Source organism: Antechinus flavipes, chromosome 6, assembly GCF_016432865.1.
Source record: "Antechinus flavipes isolate AdamAnt ecotype Samford, QLD, Australia chromosome 6, AdamAnt_v2, whole genome shotgun sequence".
In the NCBI taxonomy this organism is placed as follows: Eukaryota; Metazoa; Chordata; class Mammalia; order Dasyuromorphia; family Dasyuridae; genus Antechinus; species Antechinus flavipes.
Window position 1 is genome coordinate 251,060,682 of NC_067403.1, and position 20,747 is coordinate 251,081,428.

General features: G+C 35.8%; 1 protein-coding gene across 1 annotated transcript; it reads right to left on the reverse strand.

Moving 5' to 3' along the window:
* Positions 1 to 3,346: 3,346 nt before the first annotated feature.
* Positions 3,347 to 19,960, reverse strand: LOC127541672 (vomeronasal type-2 receptor 26-like). The gene is made up of 4 exons (XM_051966889.1): positions 19,673 to 19,960; positions 7,708 to 7,758; positions 6,607 to 6,730; positions 3,347 to 4,251 (listed from the first exon to the last, which is right to left on the reverse strand). The coding sequence occupies exons 1-4, from the start codon at positions 19,958 to 19,960 to the stop codon at positions 3,347 to 3,349; spliced, it is 1,368 nt and encodes a 455-aa protein (XP_051822849.1).
* Positions 19,961 to 20,747: the final 787 nt, after the last annotated feature.

Consider the following 20,747-nt stretch of genomic DNA (forward strand, 5'->3'; position numbering starts at 1 on the left):
TTCACTTATTGGAGACAGCTGAATTGTACAATGGATAGAGCACTGTTCTTGGAGTCACAAGCAGCTGAGTTCAAACCTGCTTCAGACACTTACCATGTCCCAGCTGTGTGGCTCTGGCAGGTCACTTACCACCAATTGGCTTGCAAATAAAAGGAAAATTTTCAACGTGACAACTGCCTCTCCCAATCTTGCTCCTTACACGACTTCATGGACAAAATCCGGATAAATAGACACATGACTCAGTAGCAGTTTCAACTGCATTGTACCTGAAATGAACAGGAAAAGGAGCTGATGAGGTAGGCTCCCTAAGACTCCCTACCTGCTCATGTTTAAAGTGTCATTTCTTCCACTAATAAAATACAATACAATAATAAGAATGCAGCAAGGGGCCACCGTATTCCTGGAAACAGCAAGATTCATATGCCTGACTTCAAATGTGGCCTCAGGCATTTTCTAGTTGTATGACACTAGACCAGTCATTTAATCTCAATTGGCCTCTCAAAAACTAAAAACAAACAAAACCCTTGCCCAAACACCAAAAACCACCACTAACCAAAGGATAATATCACAACCACCACCACCAAAGACCCACAAAGCAGGATCCACTTGTAAATGTAACTAGTTGAGGGAATCTTGTCTTAAGAAATCTGTTAAAAGTTTGTTCAATTACTTTGCCCATGATACTTTTGCTGTTATGGGGCTTATTGTTATTGTTATACAGTTGTGTCTCATTCTGTGACATAGAACGCAGTGCACCAACTCCTTCTTTCCTCCATTATCTCTCAAGGATTGCCCAAGTTCTTCTTTATCTCCATGACACTATCCATCCATCTTCTTCTCTCCTATGTATTTGTCTTTTTGCCTGCAATATTGCTCTATAGCAGCATCTTTTCCAGTGAGTTCCATTTTTCTATTGTGTACACTGATATTTAAAGATTCTGCTTCAATGTTTAACCTTCTAGTGAATGACCTCAATTGACTTCTGGAACACTTGATATATTTGCTATTTACTGTCCCAGGGACTGTCAAAAGTCTTTTCCTGATGCATAATTCCAAAGTGTCAATTCGGGAGGGCTCAGACTTCTTTATATTCAACCCTCAAAAGCTGAGTTTTACCAAGTTCAACTAAATTTGGGTCTCCCTTTCCCTATGTCATTGATTTACATTTTTATTTTTTACCAAATGTCAAATGATTTCAATTTTTGTAGTTGATAATATGATTTGAGGTTTGTGAATTTCATTTTTTTCCTTTTCTCTTGATATTTTCTTCCACATTTCCCTTCATATTCCAGATCAGACATTTCTCCAGATGAATTGAGTTTAAATAGTATTAGATATTTGAATATTTGGTAATCTCTAAACTGACTTTCCTAGTGTGGCCTTTACTTATTTACTACCATATCAATCAAACTACCAAAGTTTATTTCATACACTGGTAATATCACAGAATAAATAAAGTATTCTCTTCACTGAATTATATTGGTTGGTCTAATTATGAACAATTAACATTTATCCAGTTATTTAGATCTTTCTGTATTTGTGGGAAGAGTTTCCTCAGACTCTCAAATGTTTTGTACTGTCTATAATGTTATTACCAGGAATTTGTCTTTTTAGGGCTTCCTTCATCACTTGGTGATTAACAAACAGAAAAGTTAATGATTTGTATGGATTTATCTCCTATCCTGCCATTTTGCTCAAATGACACATTATTTCAACTTGTTTTTAAGTTGACTTTTTAGAATTTCGTAGAAAAAAATCATATCATCTACAAAAAGTGATAGACACATTTTGTCCTCTTCTTGATCCTCAGGAAGACCTTGATTTGTTAAACTTAACTCATTGGCACAGGGAAGGGAAATCGTATGAGCCTGCTTCTGAAATTAAAACAATTAAGTTTTTCCCAGGCAAATGGGGACGGAGAAATTTCTGGCCTAGAAAAGAGAATTTAGAAATGGAGAAAGCAGGAGTTCATGGCAAGACATATCTTCCACTTGGTCTGGGAGTAAGATGACACTCATTTCCTGTCAAGAAAAGCACAAAGGACTGAATTGCAACATTTCTAAATATGTAGAAGATTTGTGGCATATTTGGGAATGAGAGGAGAGCAGATCCAGGAGTTCTGAGAATGTCTCGAGTGCCAGGTTGAGGAAACTAATTTCAGACACAGTTTCTAGAAGAATTGCCTAGGAATCCATTCTTGAACTTTTGGGCTTCCTTTCTCCAGATTTTCACTTCTCTTTTATATTATTTCTGGAAGAGCATTGACCTGTAAATATCACTATTATCAACCTCCTATTGCTTTTGAATGGAATATTCATTTTAAAAAAGAAAGAAAGAAAGAACAGAGATCTGGGCAGGGGAATTTTTGTAAATTTTTTTATTGAAGAAAAATTAGTGAATTTACATAAAATACCACATTGTATGCCCTATTGTTGGTAGTTGTAGTGGTGTTTTTTTTTTAAGAGCAAGTCACAGAATTTCAGCCATCAATTTTCCTAAATCTAATTTTTTATCTAAACCCAGATATATATTCAAAAATCTCAGAAAAACAAAAGAGGTGTTAGTTTGTAATAATAGGTGATGCAACGAATAAATAATATGACCACTAAAATATTCTAGTTGAAGGCCATTTCTTGAAGAAAGAAAAGACTATTATTACTCCTGCATTATTATAGTCTCATTTTTATTATTCCAAGGCAATCAACTACTTATATGCCCAAGCTATTGTTACAAGATGTATTTGATGGAAATAATAAGGCTTTGGAACAGATTTCTAGATCCAATGATCACTCTACAATTCATTAATTAATGGAAAAATGATTGGCTAAATAATTTCGAGTCCATATTCACTGGTTAGAAACCATTCAACTCAGCAAATTAATTACCATTTTCTCATAAATCTTCTATCATAGATATGTTCAATTCACTCAAAAATATTTGTTAACAATATAATTCAAGCAAACTGGGGGGAAAATAAAGTTCTAATTTTCCAAGCAACACATCAATGATTCAGAAAGCTGGATGGACTTATTAAAGTTGAGGCTTGGAAACCAAACAGTTATTTACCTAAATTCCACAATTATTTTCCATCAATATTAAAAAATGTCATTCACATATAATCTGCTATCTGTAAACTAATTCAAAATAACAAGTGATCCCATTCTACCTTTATTCTTACATCAGGCAATAGAATGCTTGCAAAAGGTTATTATATTGAAATAAAAACCAAAGGTGAATATCAGAGAAAACAGAGGCAAATGAATGAGAAGCCTTTAACGTTTTATTATGACTTCGGATCAAAGGAGCTCCTTGACTATGATTTGCAAGCTTGAGAAGACCTGGCTTCTCAGGAAGTAACTTTCTTTTTAAGTATCCCCAGAGTATTTTGTTCTGATCTTAGAAGGATCACAAAGCACTTAGGAGCAAAGATGCAAGCGAGAATCCCAGCACTGGAGGTCAAGATGGCAAAGACTTCCAAGGCCACAATGGCCTTGCCCTTGGAGTTCTGGTACGAGGGCAGGAAGGCGATCCAGACACTGCAGAACACAAGCATGCTGAAGGTCAGGAACTTGGCTTCGTTGAAAGTATCTGGCAGGTTCCTGGCCAGGAAAGCCATAGTGAAGCTTGCCAAGGCCAGCAAGGCCATGTAGCCCAGGACACAGTAGAAGATGAGGAGGGAGCCCTCGTTGCACTGGATGATAATGGAGCCAGGTTCAGAGTGGATGTCCATCTCCAGGAAGGGGGGGGATGTCCCAAGCCAGATGCCACAGAGACACATTTGGATGAGGGTGCAGGTGAAAATGAGAGAGTAAGATGCTGTGGATCCCAGCCAGCTCCGGAGCCTGCTCCCTGGTCTGGTGGCCCTGAAGGCCAGAACCACAGTGATGGTTTTAGCTAAAATGGAGGAAATGGCTACTGTAAAGACAACTGCAAATGTCGTTTGTCGCAGCAGACAGGTGGCTGTGGTAGGATGACCAATGAAGAGCAAGGAGCAGAGGAAGCAGAGGCCAAGGGAGACCAGCAGAGTGTAGCTGAGACTGCGGTTATTGGCTTTGACTATGGGGGTGTCCCTGTGCTTCACAAAGACCCCCAGGACAAGCACAGTAAGGAGGGAGAAGCAAATGGCTGCACAGGCCAGCGTCATTCCCAGAGGTTCTTCATAGGCCAGGAAGATCACAGTCTTGGGGAGGCAATGATTTCTTTCCCTATTTGGATATTGATCTTCAGGGCACTGCAGGCACTGCTCTGCATCTATGGACAATAGTAAAATCATGCTATATCCCAGACTGACCAGATTTTTGTCTCCTATAAAGCACAGTGTTATTCATTTCATAGTGAGCTGCATCTCATTTTTGGACTCCTAAGTAAGAAAGAAAAATATTCTAAAGTCTGAATAAAATAAAGATACATTTCAGTTTCCTTGTTTCTCCACATATGGATAAAATAATGTGTTGAAATTATTTATTTCATATCATAGATTTGCCAAACAAAAATTCAAACTCCCTGTAATCCATTAATTTGAAACCCCTTACAATGAGTCCAAAAGGGTCCTTTTATACACAGTCCAATACTTTAAGAACAGAAATGAAACATTGAAACCATAGAGGAAGGCCAAGAGTTGGTTTTTAAAAATTAAGTGAAAAAGATTTTTTGTTGAATTTCTCTGAATGTAAGATTATAGCTACAAGCCATTCTCCAATTGGCACAAGGTTCAAGAATATGAACAATTTTCAGAAGAAGAAATTAAAACCATTTTTAATCATACAAAAAAATGCTCGAAATCACTATTGATTAGAGAAATCCAAATTAAGACAACTGCAGTACCACTTCACACCTCACAGATTGGCTAAGATGACTGGAAAAGATAATGGAAAATAGTGGAGGGGAAGTGGGAAAACTGGGACACTAATACGTTTTTGGTGGAGTTGTAAATTGATCCAACCATTCTGGAGAGCAATTTGGAACTATGAGGAAAAAGCTATCAAAACTCTGCATCCAGCAGTGGATCTACTGTGTCTGTATCCAAAGAGATCATAAAAAAGAGAAAAGCAGCCATATGTATAAAAATATTTGAACTGTTCTTTTTGTAGTGGCAAGGAACTGGAATGAGGGTGGATGCCCAACACTTGGAGAGTGGATAAACAAATTATGATATATGAATGTAATGGAATATTATTATAAGAAATGATCAGCAGGCTGATTTCAGAAAGGCCTGGAGAGATTTCTATTATCTGATGCAAAGGGAAGTAGGTAGACTCAAGAGAATACTGTACCCTGAAACAGATACCATGTGATGATCAACTGTGATAGACTTGGCTCTTTTCAACAATGAGACTTGTGATGGAGACAGCCCCTACATTCAGAGAGAGGATTATGGGAACTGAATGTGAATCACAACATAGTATTTCCACCATTTTTTGTCATTATTCCTTTCCTTGTTTTTTTTTTCTTATTTTTTCCCTGTTGGTCTGATTTTCTTGTGAAGCATAATAAATAGGGACACGTGTTGAGAAAAAATGCACATGTTTAAACTGCATTGAATTACTTACAGTTTAGGGAAAAAGAGAGATGAAGGAGGGAGAAAAATTGAGAACACAAGGTATTTTTTCACAAGGATGAATGTTTTAAAATATCTTTGTATGTATTTTGACAAGTGATAAGCTATTATTATAAAAAAGAAAGCCTTCATAATAAATATTACACATTATATTCTGAAAAATAATTGTGATTGGAAAAAAAAGAAATGCAAACTGAAATAAGGTGAAAAATAGTCTATTTTGGGAGCTTGACCATAATGAAGTAAGTAAAATGAGAATAAAAATCGAATTCCAAAGGACTGACTTAAAGAATAAGTGTTATATAAACAAAATAGAAGATTTAATAAATGGAGAAAGAAAAACTACCAAGAAAATCCACCCCCCAAAAAATCCCCCAAAGCATAAGCTTTCAAATGTACTGTTTTATTGATCAATATCAAATACAAAGCAAATCACAATGAGGTCTCATCAGCTTTGACACTGAGATAGGTTTGAGGATGCTCAATTTTTATTCATTTTTTTGTGAACCAAGTTTTCTTGAGTTGGGACTCCATCCTCCAGAAAAACAAATCTTTCAAATAATCTCCCTTGAGGACTCTGCTCAAACTTATGCCAAGGGATATTTTCGTAAGACTAAATCCAGAGACCAGACTTCTGCCCTTCAACCAAAAGCATCTGTGTTTGAATAGTTTTTAGAATTAAAATATTTTTTTTTAATTTTTCTGTTAAGAGGGAAGAAGTTTAGAGCTAAGTTTTAGACTAAGCTTTCCTACAGGAATGGGGAAGATTCCAATTAGGCTGCAAGGTCAAGGAAGTATTAGGGATTCCCATGGTAGTAAAATTCTGATGGATTCTGCTTCGACAGATTTTTGGTATCTTGGACATGGGATGCTTCTAATTATAAGAATGATCACAAAGCATATTGAATGAAAAGGACTGAATAAATGCAATGTTATTTCAACTCAGAAATTATTGTGATTTTGCCAAATACAAAGTACACCACTTTAAGATTAACAAATGAGAATGTCCATTACTTTGGAAAAAGGGAAGTTTCTCTTTAGGAACCCACCTGTCTGGTTGGAAATTGTTCCTTCAGGACATGGGGTGCAAGCATAGCAACACCTGGGCTGGCTTTCAAGAGCTGTCTTTTGGAATCCAGGGCCACACTTCAGATTGCACCTAGAAGTTGGAGTCTATATTTCCAGCAGAGAAAGGGAAAAAATGTTGTTGAAAAAACAACTGGTGAAAGATGGATGAATTGAGGAAATTAAGATTTCAAAGTTCTCCTATGGAAAACAAGTAGAATAAAGTATTTGCAATTCTGCAGGACAAGAATGATGTAATTCTCAATGGAAAACTTGTATCTCCGTCTTCTAATTCAGATCATCTTATCTCCAATGAATCCACATAAATTAACCAGTGGATACAATCAGGGTCTTTGATATTTTTTAATTATAATATCTAGTTGGTTTAGTTTTTCCCAAGTACCGTTTTAACTCTAAACATCATTCCATTTTATAATTGGCAATGCTGAAATGTTTTTGACCGTACAAGAGGAAATATATTTTATTACTTTCTAACCCCTTAAAGTTTTGGGTTTTTGTGTTTCCATAAATTCAAACATTCTACCTAGAATGTTTCAGGGAATGATAATTTTAGAGAATATGTACCAAAATAAACTAATTGCACAATTAGTGCTTGATTGAATCAATGAATCAGGTGACTTTACAGGCTAATCTTATTCTCAGGCTGATATTTGAAATCTGTTCTTGGCACTATTGTAAAGGGGCGATGGAATTGATCTATTTATACACAGATGGAATTGTATAGAAATACATGTTTGATATCAGCAGAGGCTATAGCTGCAACATTTATATTAAAAATCTCTAAAGCCATTGTGTCTTTAAAATAAAACACAGCTTTGTACAACTGTACCCAACTCAAATACAAACTCAGATTAAATTATTTGTCTATACAAATCCAGATATTGAGTCATCATCTGTAAATAAATGCCTTTGGGGGATAATTGTTGTCTTCTCTAGTGGATATAAATAGCCTATCACACATTTCCAGTATCTGTGAGAAACATCATTGTACCAGTGAAGAAACAACCAGTGTCCAGGAAACGAAAGAGACAAAGTGATAACATTGATCTTTGTTGGCTCCTTACCTGATGGAAATCTTCTGGCCAATCTATGTCTTCTTCCTTAATGTTGAATCTCTGAGAAAGAGGACACACTTCACCCACTTTGACCAGAGTCTCTATCTGATCAGGGAAGGATTTATAATTGAGTATATCATATGTCTCAGCGTCTGCCTGGACTCCATCCTCATGTGACCCATCACTGGCATTATTGACAGAACTGATGAATTTCAGAAAGTGGTGGATCTGAAATAAAGGACAGGTGATTATTATTCTTTGTGGAAAGAAGAATTATGCCCATGTCCCAGGTTTGACTATCAATGGAAAACAGGCTCATAATCTGGAGCTTCCAAAAGTTGTCATTCTCTTTTTTGACCTTCTCTTAGAGTTTCTGAACTCTTTTTCTCCTTTCCCCTTGAAAACTAAGGACAAATGAAAAATAACAAAACCGGCACCCAATTATCTTCTACAGATATGCTAGGTAAATTGTGGTACATGAATGTTATAGAAAATTGTTGTTCTGCAAGAAATGACCAACAGGATGATTTCAGAGAGAGTTGGAGAGACTTACATGAATTGATGCTAAATGAAATGAGCAGAACAAGAACAAGGCAACAAGAAGACTGTATGATCAATTCTAATGGTCTTGGCTGTCCTCAACAATGAGGTGATTCAAACCAGTTCCTGTAAAGGCTAGACATCTGGAGAAGTATACTTGAAAGAAGGTGTTAACTCACTAGAATTGGTAAGACAATGTTAATCTAGTTTAGCATGGTGATTAATAGTTCTCTAGTACAGTGCATGTACTTAGTACTGAATATAGTTCTACAAGATTGACATCTATGATAATGTAATTATATATATATATATAGTATATATGTTATTTTATATATTTTAATATATAACTAATATTATAATTATATATAATTAATATACAAATATATGTAATATATTTATATATATATATATATATATATATATATATATATATATATATATATATGTATATGTATATGAGCGAAGAAGAATTGGAGGAGAGACCATTCCATCTTTGATCACACTCCTGGTGGCTTTCCTTTAATTCTCCACTGAAAACACGTCCCATCTGAAGGCCCTCCAGAAAGTTAGCCAGGCCCCCAAGTGAAGGAGAGAGACTGTGAAGGAGCCAATAAAGACTTTGGACTTTATCCCTGGCTATTCTCATGTCAATTACTCTGCTGAAACAAAGGCTGGTTCCAAGTCCTCCAGAAAGCTAACCAGAACATTACAAGTATCAATTGTTTAGTGATGGAGAGAACCATCTACACCCAGAGAGAAGACTGGGAAATGAGGGTAGACCACAATATTGCATTCTCACTTTTTTTGTTGTTGTGTACTTGCATTTTCTTTTCTTTCTCAGGTCTTTTTCCTTCTTGATCCAATATTTCTTGTGCAGTAAGATAACTGTATAAATATGTATACATATATTGGATTTAACATATATTTTAACATATTTAACATGTATTGGCCTACCTACCATGCAGGAGATGGGGTGGGTGGAAGAGGAGAAAATCTGGAACGGAAGGTTTTGCAAGGGTGAATATTTAAAAAATTACCCATACATATGTTTTGTAAATAAAAAGGCTTAATAAAAAAGGGGGGAAAGGGAGAAATAAAATTGTACAATATAAATCTCAGAAGTAGATAATAAGGTCAATTTAGGAATAAAGGAGAATTTGCTATTCACAGTGATGCAATTCAAGGTTAAAATAAAAGCAAATATAAATGATAATGAAACTAAACCTTTGGCAAAATCATTCCTGAAAAAAATTAGAAAGGAGAATAACTTCAATGGAACAAATTATAAATGAAATTTTAAAATGACAAAATGTAAGAATATGAAACAATAATTCAGTCTGAGGAAGATTTGAAACAGAGTTTTCAGTAAAAGCTAGAAATTTATTTGGAACACTCCGATTGTGGTTTTCAGTGGTCAATGGAAAATATTCAAGAAAATTTCCCAGAGAATTACAAAATATAGAATGAGAAAGTTGAAAAACAGAAATTTAATCTACATTGTTGACACTGAGAAATTTAATGGTAAGACCTGATTGTTTTAGGGAAAAGAAAAATAATCTAATTGGGCAGAATTCCTAGTACACATTTGTTGTTCAGTCATTAAGTCCTGTCCTACCCTTCATGACCCCATGGACCATAGCCTACATTAACCTGCTATGCTCTACTATATCTCAAAGTCTGTTCAAGTTAATATTAATAATTTCCATGACACTATCTATCTTAAACTGTACCATTCTTTGTTCCTTTTACTTTCAATCATTTCTAACAACAGGGTGTTTGCCAGTGGGTCCCATCTTCATATTATGTGGACAAAGGCTTAACTGCTTTAGGATTTGAATTTCCAGTGAACAGTGGGGATTAATTAAGTATTGACTGATTTTATCCCCTCAACGAACAAGAGTCTTTCTAAAGTCTTGTCCAGCACCACTATTAAACCATAGAATCAGTTCTGCAGCACTTATCTTTCTTCTAAGTCCAAATCTTGCAGACATAAATTTTTCTTGAAAACACACATACGAGAGAGGGCAAGAGCCAGAAAGAGAGAGAGAGAGAGAGAGAGAGAGCACAAAAGAGAGAGCGAGAGAGAGAGAGAGAGAGAGAGAGAGAGAGAGAGAGAGAGACTGTGGAAAAGAATCACCTATAAGAAATGATGTAGTCATTATCATATATAAAAAGGTGAGGAATGAAGTACTTGGCTATTAAATCAAAAATGACAGGATGGTATCTCTTGGAATCCAAGGAAAACTGTTCAACATCATAATACAAACGTGCTTTAACCACTGATGGGAAAGAGGCCGAATTCTGTCACATTTTTGAAGACCTGTAATGTGTTGTCCAAATAAGTCCTATATATACAAAACAAGTCAAATTTGTCCAGGGAAATGAAAAAACAATATAATTAAGCAAAATAGAATTAGAACAGCAGTCAGATTTGGGTTTTTCCTACAAAACAAAGAAGAGCTGCATAGAAGAAAGCCAACTTCTACAAATTTTCAAATTGAGTACATTAAGTAAGAAAAGCAAATGGAATATAAAAAAGAAAATTGAGGGATTGTCCATCAATTGGGAAATGGTTGAATAAATTTTGGTATATGTTTCTCATGTAATATTATTGTTCTATGGGAAATGATGAGCAGGATGCTCTCAGAAAAAATGTTGGAAAATCCTCCACAGATTCAAGCAAAGTAAAATGTACTATATACACAGTAATAGCAATGTTCTGTGATGACCAGCTGTTCTCAGTAGTACACTGATCCATGAATACTCTAAAGAATGTGGGGTGTTCTTCTTTGAAACATAATATAAAGGTTGGTTCTATCTGCGAGCAGGTTTCTTGGGGAGGTAGCCCTAGTATCAGTTCAGATCAATAATCACCCCAAATGTAGCCAGGTGTTAAAAGTTCATTTGCTTGTTCAATAAAAAGTTTATTGCTTCCTCAAAATAGCCTGGTTAGTTTTCTTGGCTTATCTCTCTGCTTGGTTCCAAGAGCTCCTTCCGAATGTCTCCAAATCCAAAGGTTTGTCCTTCAGCCACCAGCCAGCCAGGTGAAAAATGGAATGAATCTCTCTTGCCTTCAAGAGAGGGCTTATGGGCTTCCTCCCAGAGTGTTCCCCTCCAACCCCTGGCAATGTTCCGAAGTCACTAACTAACCCAAAGCTAAGAGCCTCTTTATATATGATCTCCCAAAGGTTGACTCCTCCTTCTGGAGGCAGGGATTAAAGGAGGTGTGAATTTGAATATCTCATATTAAACCCTGAAATCTCCCAAAGTGTGAACTCCAATGAGTACGTAAATACTTCTTGCTTATATGAGCTCTCTAAAGGTGTGAACACAAGCATTGCATCAATTCCATTGAGTTAACACTAGGATTCTAACATCTCCCTTGAGTTATCATCTTGTTTCAAGTTGAAGTAACACTAGGATTTTACATCTCCTGCCTTTTTTTGTTTTAGAACATAGGTGGTTATAACCTCCCTGACTTCTCAAGGAGGTGAGAACCCCAAAAAGAAGGTGATCACACCTTCCCTGACTGCTCAAAAAGGGAGTGAAAACACCATAAAAAGAAGGTGGTCACACCCTCCCTGACATCTCAGCAAGAAAGATGAAAACACCAAAGGAAATACAAAATCAAATCAGATTAGTGGGTTTCTAAAGGGGCTCACTTGAAACAGGTATGAAACAAGGTGTACATAAATCCATCAATATGGGAGGAATTCTTTGTACAAACAAAACTAATGCAAACAAGATTAGAAGGGAAGCAACAAACCGGGAAAACATCTTCACAGTTAAAGGTTCTGATAAAGGCCCCATTTCCAAAATATATAGAGAACTGACTCTAATTTATAAGAAATCAAGCCATTCTTCAATTGATAAATGGTCAAAGGATATGAAAAGACAATTTTCAGATGATGAAATTGAAACCATTACCACTCATATGAATGAGTGTTCCAAATCATTATTGATCAGAGAAATACAAATTAAGACAACTCTGAGATACCACTACACACCTGTCAGATTGGCTAAGATGACAGGAAAAAATAATGATAAATGTTGGAGGGGATGCGGAAAAACTGGGATACTGATGCATTGTTGGTGGAATAGTGAATGAATCCAACCATTTTGGAGAGCAATCTGGAATTATGCCCAGAAAGTTATCAAAATGTGCATACCCTTTGATCCAGCAGTGCTACTACTGGGCTTATACCCAAAAGAGATACTAAAGAAAGGAAAGGGACCTGTATGTGCCAAAATGTTTGTGGCAGCCCTGTTTGTAGTGGCTAGAAACTAGAAATTGAATGGATGCCCATCCATTGGAGAATGGCTGGGTAAATTGTGGTATATGAATGTTATGGAATATTATTGTTTTGTAAAAAAGGACCAGCAGGATGAATACAGAGAGGCTTGGTGAGACTTACATGAACTGATGCTAAGTGAAATGAGCAGAACCAGGAGATCACTATATACTTCGACAACGATATTGTATGAGGAAGTATTCTGATGGAAGTGGACTTCATTGACAAAGAGACCTAACTGAGTTTCAATTGATAAATGATGGACAGAAGCAGCTACACCCAAAGAAAGAACACTGGGAAATGAATGTGAACTATCTGCATTTTTGTTTTTCTTCCCGGGTTATTTCTACCTTCTGAATCCAATTCTCCCTGTGCAACCAGAGAACTGTTCGATTCTGCAAACATATATTGTATCTAGGATATAGTGCAACATATCTAACATATAGAGGACTGCTTGCAATCTAGGGGAGGGGGTAGAGGGAGGGAGGGGAAAAATCAGAACAGAAATGAGTGCAAGGGATAATGTTGTAAAAAAAAATTACCCTGGCATGGATTCTGTCAATATAAAGTTATTATTAAATAAAATTTTAAAAAAAGGAAAAAAAAATATGGGAGGCATTACACATAATTACATAAAATACATAAGCACTTAGCAATATAACACAGGCTAGTAGTAATGTCACCAATAACGTGAATCAACATGAGAATTTATACATGTGCATAAGTCCAAGAAATAGTCCAAAAGGAATCTATTGTCCATTAGTTCATGTGCCAGGAATCCAATAATTCCTGTAAGCTCTGAAGTACTGCAATAGTCTCATCAACAATTTTTCATCTCAAGGAATCCAATGATTCCTGTTGAAACAGTCTCATCTTGTGTTACAGAATCCAATGATTCCTGAAGATTTCAAAGCTACTTCAAGAGTTTCACTGTTAGCCATGCTCTTTCTGTGTCAGATGTTTCTTAAATGTGATTTTAACAAATCTTTCCATACCCAGAGAATGTGTCATGTGTCTGAATACAGATTGTTGTATATTCTCTCTCTCTCTCTCTCTCTCTCTCTCTCTCTCTCTCTCTCTCTCTCTCTCTCTTTCTCTCTCTCTGTCTCTCTGTCACTCCTGCTCTTTTTCTTGTTCTCTTTGTCTCTCTATCTCTTGATGTGTGTATCTCTTTCTCTTGCCCTGTCTCAATTTATTTTTATCAGGTTTTTTTAATTAAATTGAAAGATCTCTTTTCTTTCACAGCATGACTTTTATAGAAATGGTTTGCATAATTTCACATATATTATCTTACAAGGAATTGGAGTGGGAATAATGGAGAGAATCTGGAACTCAAAAGTTTTAAAAATCAAACAAAAATTATTTTAAGTGTAACTGAGGAAAGTATTAAATAAATTATTTTTTAAAGATTGTTATATAAAATTTGAAATAAATAAATCTGAAGTAATTTTATTGTTTCCATCCAGAATTACATGTAATCAAAAAGGAAAAAAAAACTGAAAAAATATATAAAGGAATAACCCAAGTCATCACTGCATCCTCTCTAGAACAAATCTTTAACAAGAGAATGTTGTGTAGCCTATGCTAAGCCCAATTTTTGAAGAGATAGGTTACCTTCCAAGGAAGATCTAGGTTTCTCCCAAGGTCTGATGCCTCCTTTACCTCAGAATGGAGTATTTGATGGAGAGCATGGGCCACTAAATACACTGCATTGTAAACATTTGGAATCAGTTCCAGAAGGGCGATGTCAATATTTGTAAAAGACGAATGTAAATCTCTGAAAGAAAGTCCTTTGGAGCACACAGCATCAAACATCTCTACATCACCTTTTTTGGAAAATCTACATTTAAAGATACTCTCCCAGAAAGATTTTAGGAAAATGTCCTCAGGGTTCACACTTGAATTCAGGCTTCTTACAAAATCTGGAAAACCAGGAATCTCCTTCTGGGTATGGGAAAATAGTATTGTACCATGAAAAGTGAGAAACTGGTCTAAATTAGTATCAATGGAAAAATCCCAAGAAGATGTGGTAATCAACAACTTTCCATAAGGTTTATAAGACATCAATACACTGGAAAGTTCATGAAGGGAATCAGTATCTCCATAGATGAAAATCACATTTGATGATGATGAAATAATCCTAGAAAATAGGTCAAAGGCTTCTCTGTCTCTAAAGTTTTTGGGCACTGTTTCCTTAAAAGTCACACACAAATTATTCCTGACCATTTCTTCTTTCAGATCCTTGAAGAATATTTCCCCTTTTGGGTTATCAGAAACAAGTAGTCCTATCCATGTCCAGTCAAAATGCAGCATCAATTGGATAAATGCCAGATGAAGAGCAGATTGCTCTTTCCCCATCTGATATACAAAAGGATACTGGACTTTATCATTCAATAGAAGATCAAATGAACCACAGCTAATCTAAATGAAACAGAAAGAAGACAATGAGTTCCTTCACTGTAGGACTTTGGCCTTCATATTTGTATAACAAACAACTATTAATAAGTTTCACAGAGCAGATGATTTGCTTGTAAATTTTAATTTATAGTTTTAGATCACAAAATTATGGTGTTATGGAATGGAAAAGTTGGAAGGAAAATCTGAAACTGCGCCCATCCAAGAATCCTTTTTCCAATGTCTCTATCAAGTACTTTCTAAGTTTCTGTGTGAAACATTCCAAGGAGGAAAAATTCTCCAAAAAGGTCTTTACCCCTTTTAGATAACTTGACTGAAAGACAGAATATTTTTTGATTAACTTTTTGGCTAAATCAGTATCTTTGGAACATTGTCTTTTTGTTCCTATTTCTTTTCTGGAAATTCAAGTGGAACATTTTTGTGTCCCCTGCATGAAGCTGTTAATTAAATAGTGAAGCATAGTTACATGTCTTCTCTAAGTCATCTTCTCTTCTAGTTCAAATATCAACAATTATATTCCTGAGATTTTCTATAGCATACATTTGCCTCCTCTTATAATTATAGGGAGAATTTTATTTCTCTGAAAACAAAAAATGTGCCTGAGACCTTGTTCTAGGAGCAAAAGTTCTCTATATCAAAATCAATAAGGAATAGGAAATGGAGAACTCCTCATAGTGAAATCTATTGCCAAAATTGGAATTCTACATTACTGATACCTATTAATAAGAATTCTGTAAGAATTCTTTGTACTTCTTAGTAAAAACTGAGATAAGCAATGGCTCACTTCATATCCAATGAGTACTATAATCTCTGATCTCTAAACACAACAAAAAATGCACTTGTATGAGATCTTCAATCATGCAATTTGTCCAGGAGGCAGGAAAAGTTTCAGAGGCACTATGTCTTGGTTATACAAATCAGCTCCAGTTTTCTAAGAATGTCATAAAATAATTAGTGCTGAACTCTGATTTTAAATAGCTCACCAGTAGTCCATTCATCGAGGGTATTTGGAATATTCCCTCTAAAATGTAATCTTCTCTATGGGGGGTTTTCTTGGGGTCTCTGGAAGCAGCCTTCATTTTCGTTCAGTCATCACCACAAGTTCAGCTGGTGTTTAAAGTCTAAATTCTTTATTGTCTCTTTCCAAGTCTTGTTTCTGTTCCTGAGGCCTGGATAGCTTTCTTATACTCCAGAACCTTTATTGTCTCCTTCCTGGGGTTGGGCAGCTTTCTGGAGAGCCTTTCAGTCTCACATTGGTTCCGAGAGCTTGAACTCCTTCTTACCTTCTCTGGCTTCTGAATCTCCCTGACTCAATCCTGGCTGAGGCTCCTAGCTTATATATGCTCTTTTATCAAAGGTTTGAATCTTGTAGAACTATAGTAAGTACTAAGTACATGTACTGAACTAGAGAATTGTTAAGCACCATGCTAAATTAGATAATTATTGTCTCTATCAATTCCACTGACTTAGCACCTTCTTTCAAGTTCTGACCCATAATATCTCCTGCTTTCTTTTGCTTTAGAACCTAGGTGGTCATGACCCTCCCTGACTTCTCAAGGAGGTGAGAACCCCAACAAAGAAGGCAAAAATGCCTTCCCTGACAGCTCAAAAATGGGTGAAAACACCCAAAAACGAAATGATAATGCCCTCCCTGGCATCTCAGGAAGGGAGATAAAAACACCAAAGGAAATGGGAAATCAAATCAGATTAGCAAGGTTTTGAAGGGACTCACTCTTAAAATAGGTATACATAAATCCATCGATATGGGAGGTATTACACATAATTACATAAATTGCATAAGCACATAGTAAAATAGTCTAGTAGTGATGTAACCAATAACATGAATCAACATGAGGAATTATACATCTTTATAAGTCCTAGAAATAGTCCAAAAGGAATCTATTGTCCATTAATTCATGTGCCAGGAATCCAATAGTTCCTGCAAGTTTCAAAGTCCTGCAATAGTCTTATCTGCTGTTAGGGAATCCAATGATTCCTGCAGATTTTGTTGTTAAGTCTTCTCCTTTGTTTTGAGGTTTTTCTCTTTTTTTGTCTCTCTCCAGGTGCTCGTTGGCACCCATCTGATTCCTTCTCTATCTGTATTAATACAAACAAACCCTTTCTCCCAAGCAGTTAATCTATCTAGTCCATTCTGTTTACTACTTTCTAAATCTCTTCTCATCATCTGGCAATTACATTGGAGCTGCTCATTATATTGGACCTGCTCTCACTGAACACTGCCCTTCTTTTCGGTCAAAAAGCCTGCATTCTCCATAATTATAATCCCTTTCTATCATCTGATTGCTTTTTGGCTGATAGATCATTTAATTCCTTTCTGCCACATGATTGTTTGTAGATTGATCACACCAGAAGCCTGAACTTCTAAAGGTGTAACTTTAGCTGCCATCATGCCCCACCTGAATTTTGTATGATATCTTGCAGCTGGACCTTGCCTCTCATTTCCCTGTGTCAATCTACATTCTGAGGTCCAGTGGAAGTCCTTGTGGCATTTTGGACATAGGGTTTTAGGTCTTCTCTCACCCTGTCCTCTCTATCGCTTTGCCTTCTTAGGGCTCTGAGATATCCTATTTTTCCACATTGAAAACATCAATGATTTTCTCTAGAAGTCCCTTGCCAGGAGGGTCTCTGTCTTCCCATGTTCATCATACTCTGGGTATAATAAGCACTTGTGCCCACTGTGGAACAGAATCTTATGGTACAGGAAGGTAATGGAATATTATTGTTCTATAAAAAGGATGATGAAAAAGCTGACTATAGAAAGACTTGGAAAGATTTACATGAACTGATGCTGAGCAAAACAAGCAGAACAAGGAATACGTTGTTCACAATAACAGCAAGAATGTGTGAAGATCATTTATGAAACACTTGGTTCTCAGCACTTCAGAAATCCAAAGCAATCCCAATATGTTATGGGCCAGAACTCTGAACTTGAAAAAAGGATTCTTACAAGGTGCTAAATCAGTGGAATTGATAAAGACAATAATTATCTAGTTTAGCATGGTGCTTAATAGTTCTTTAATTCAGTACATGTACTTAGTCCACAAGATTCACATCTATGATAATGGAGTATATAACTGCCAGCAAGGACTGGACCAAATTCAACTCCATCTCAGGTTGGCTGGCCTGGCCTCCTGCATTTCTTCCACTGAGTCCAGTTCCTGTCTAAAGGCCGTCCAGAAAACTAGTGGAGCCCCTAGTGAAGAAGACAATAAAGACTTTTGGACTTTAATACCTGACTATTCAGCAGAGTGATTACTCTGCTGAAAGGAAGGCTGTCCAAAGACCTCCAGAAAACTAAAACAGTAGCATTACACCAATAGACTTGGACATAAAATCCTATCTGCATCCAGAAAAAAAATCTAAGGAAACTAAATGTAAACCAATACATGCTATGTTCACTTCTTTTTTCTATTTTTAAATCTTTCCCATTGTTTCCCCCTTTTGCTCTGACTTTTCTCTCCAAACATGATTCAGAAATAATGTGTTTTAAAAACAAATAAACTTTAAAAAAAAGAGAATTCCGAATTCCAACATGCTTCATACCATAACGTGGGAAGATAGGACAACAGTACTTTTCCATCCTATAGTATATAATATAATAGTTTTGGCTGCGTATTAAAATGTATAAAATATGACACACATTCATGGCAATTTTTTTCATTCAGTAGAGAAATTATGAAAAGGCTCTTTCTTATACCCCCAGTGAGAAAGCAAATACATTTTTAAATAAATTATCTATGGTTCTCACTATAATATGCTTGGTGAGTATCCTCTCATTGCTTAAAGAAATGTAAATTAAACTAACTATGAAATACTATCATAAAGGTATCAAATTGGCTGAAAGGAGAGAAGGAATAAAGGACAAACATAAGAGAGGGGATGTAGAAAATAGGGATACTAAAACTTTTGGTGGAATTGTGAACTGATTCAACCAGTTTGAAGAGCAATTTAAATTACATCAAAAATAGTACAAAGCTATCTTTACCATTTGGTACATTAACATCTATATTAACTATATTAACTATAGAAAGACCTGGAAAGATTTACCTGAACTGATGCTGAGCAAAACAAGCAGAACAAAGAATACATTATTCAAAATAACAGCAAGAATGTGTGAAGATCATTTATGAAACGCTGGGTTCTCAGCACTTCAGAAATCCAAAGCAATCCCAATATGTTATAGGCCCTATAATCACTATTAGGTATATTTCCCAAGGAATTTCCTGATTGCAACATCTCAGTAAACAGAGAATTGGATGCTCTTTATTAGTACATACTGATGAAGACAAGTAGTAGTGCTTCATGCTTTTAGGGAAAATACAGAAATCAATTTCAAAATGAAAAGGAAGAGAGACCTCTCCATGGGAATTTTTGGAGATGACAAAAAAGAAATCTTTTCTTCTATCTAAAATCTTCAGAGTTTTATACAAGTATAAAAAGATGAATTACAAGGATAGTCATCTTTAGATTTTCCCTTGGCTCAAAATCATCAGACCATCACCTCACCTAGCACGCAGAATGATTTCCCAGATGGAAAGGACCATCTCCTCCTTTTTTTGTATCACGTTTTTTCAGAACATGTTGGAGGACTTCTTAATAATTGGTTATTGACTTATTGATACTACATCATAACAGTTTATAAAGAATTTGCTGCTTTAAATATAAAGATGACATTGAAAATGAGTGACTGTATTGGTTTTTCTTACCTGTGGAACTTTATACAGTTCAAGAATGGTGGCCATGGCCATGGAAAGTGTAGCGGACATCCCTCCAATGACAGCCACAGAATTGGACTGTTTATCACAGCTATAATTGGGGATAATGGGACCTCTCCCTGATAGCCATATTAAGGAGCTCTCCACAGCTAGTTTCTCCAGATGGAAGTTATTGAGTAACTGATATCCCAAAGTTCTGTTGGGCAGCAAATAGGGGTTCTTGTTGATCTCATCAACAGCATACTGAAGAGCAAGGAAATGGTGATATTGTTTGAACATTGACCTAAAGTGAGAGGGAAAATTGAAAAAAAAATTAAGAAAAACTCTATATGCAAAGAAACATCAAATTTTCATAGTCGGAAGAGTGTCAGATATGGAGTCAGAAATTCCTATCCTAAATCCTGCCCCCAAAATTGATTAAAATTGTGGTCCTGAGCACATCATTTCACCACCATGAGTGTCAGTGTCCACAACTGTAATATGACAGACTTGAACTATATCCTGTAAGATTATTTCAAGACCACATACATTAAGACACAAACACATTCACACACACATACACACACTAACACACAAATGATGGATATACTTTAGACATTAGAATATGTCTCATTTTGAAAAAAGGATTCTGACTGACTGATTATCTTCAAGAAAAATAGAAAGGACTTCCGTTTCTCAGATTGCAATGAGGAGATTACCATGAAAAATATGTTAGCTAAGAATACATGATTTTATTGGTAATATCTGCTAGATGCCTTATAATGATTTTTAAAATTATATACTGGATCGTAAGTGCAACACATATATTTCAAAAGATTTCATGACCATGTAATGGGCAATACTGAAAGATTCAAGATTCAGTACTAACTTGACTCTAGCTGAAATAGCTACTTTAGTCAAAGCAGGAAGATAATCAAAACAGCGATTTTCACAGCATATTCATTGGCCTTGAAGTCTATCATTCTCCTTTATTCAAGCAAGGAAATATTCTTCCTCTCTTCGAAGATGGATTATTGAGAACCAGATAATCAATCAATTAACCCTTACTAAGCACTGCTCTGGGCTA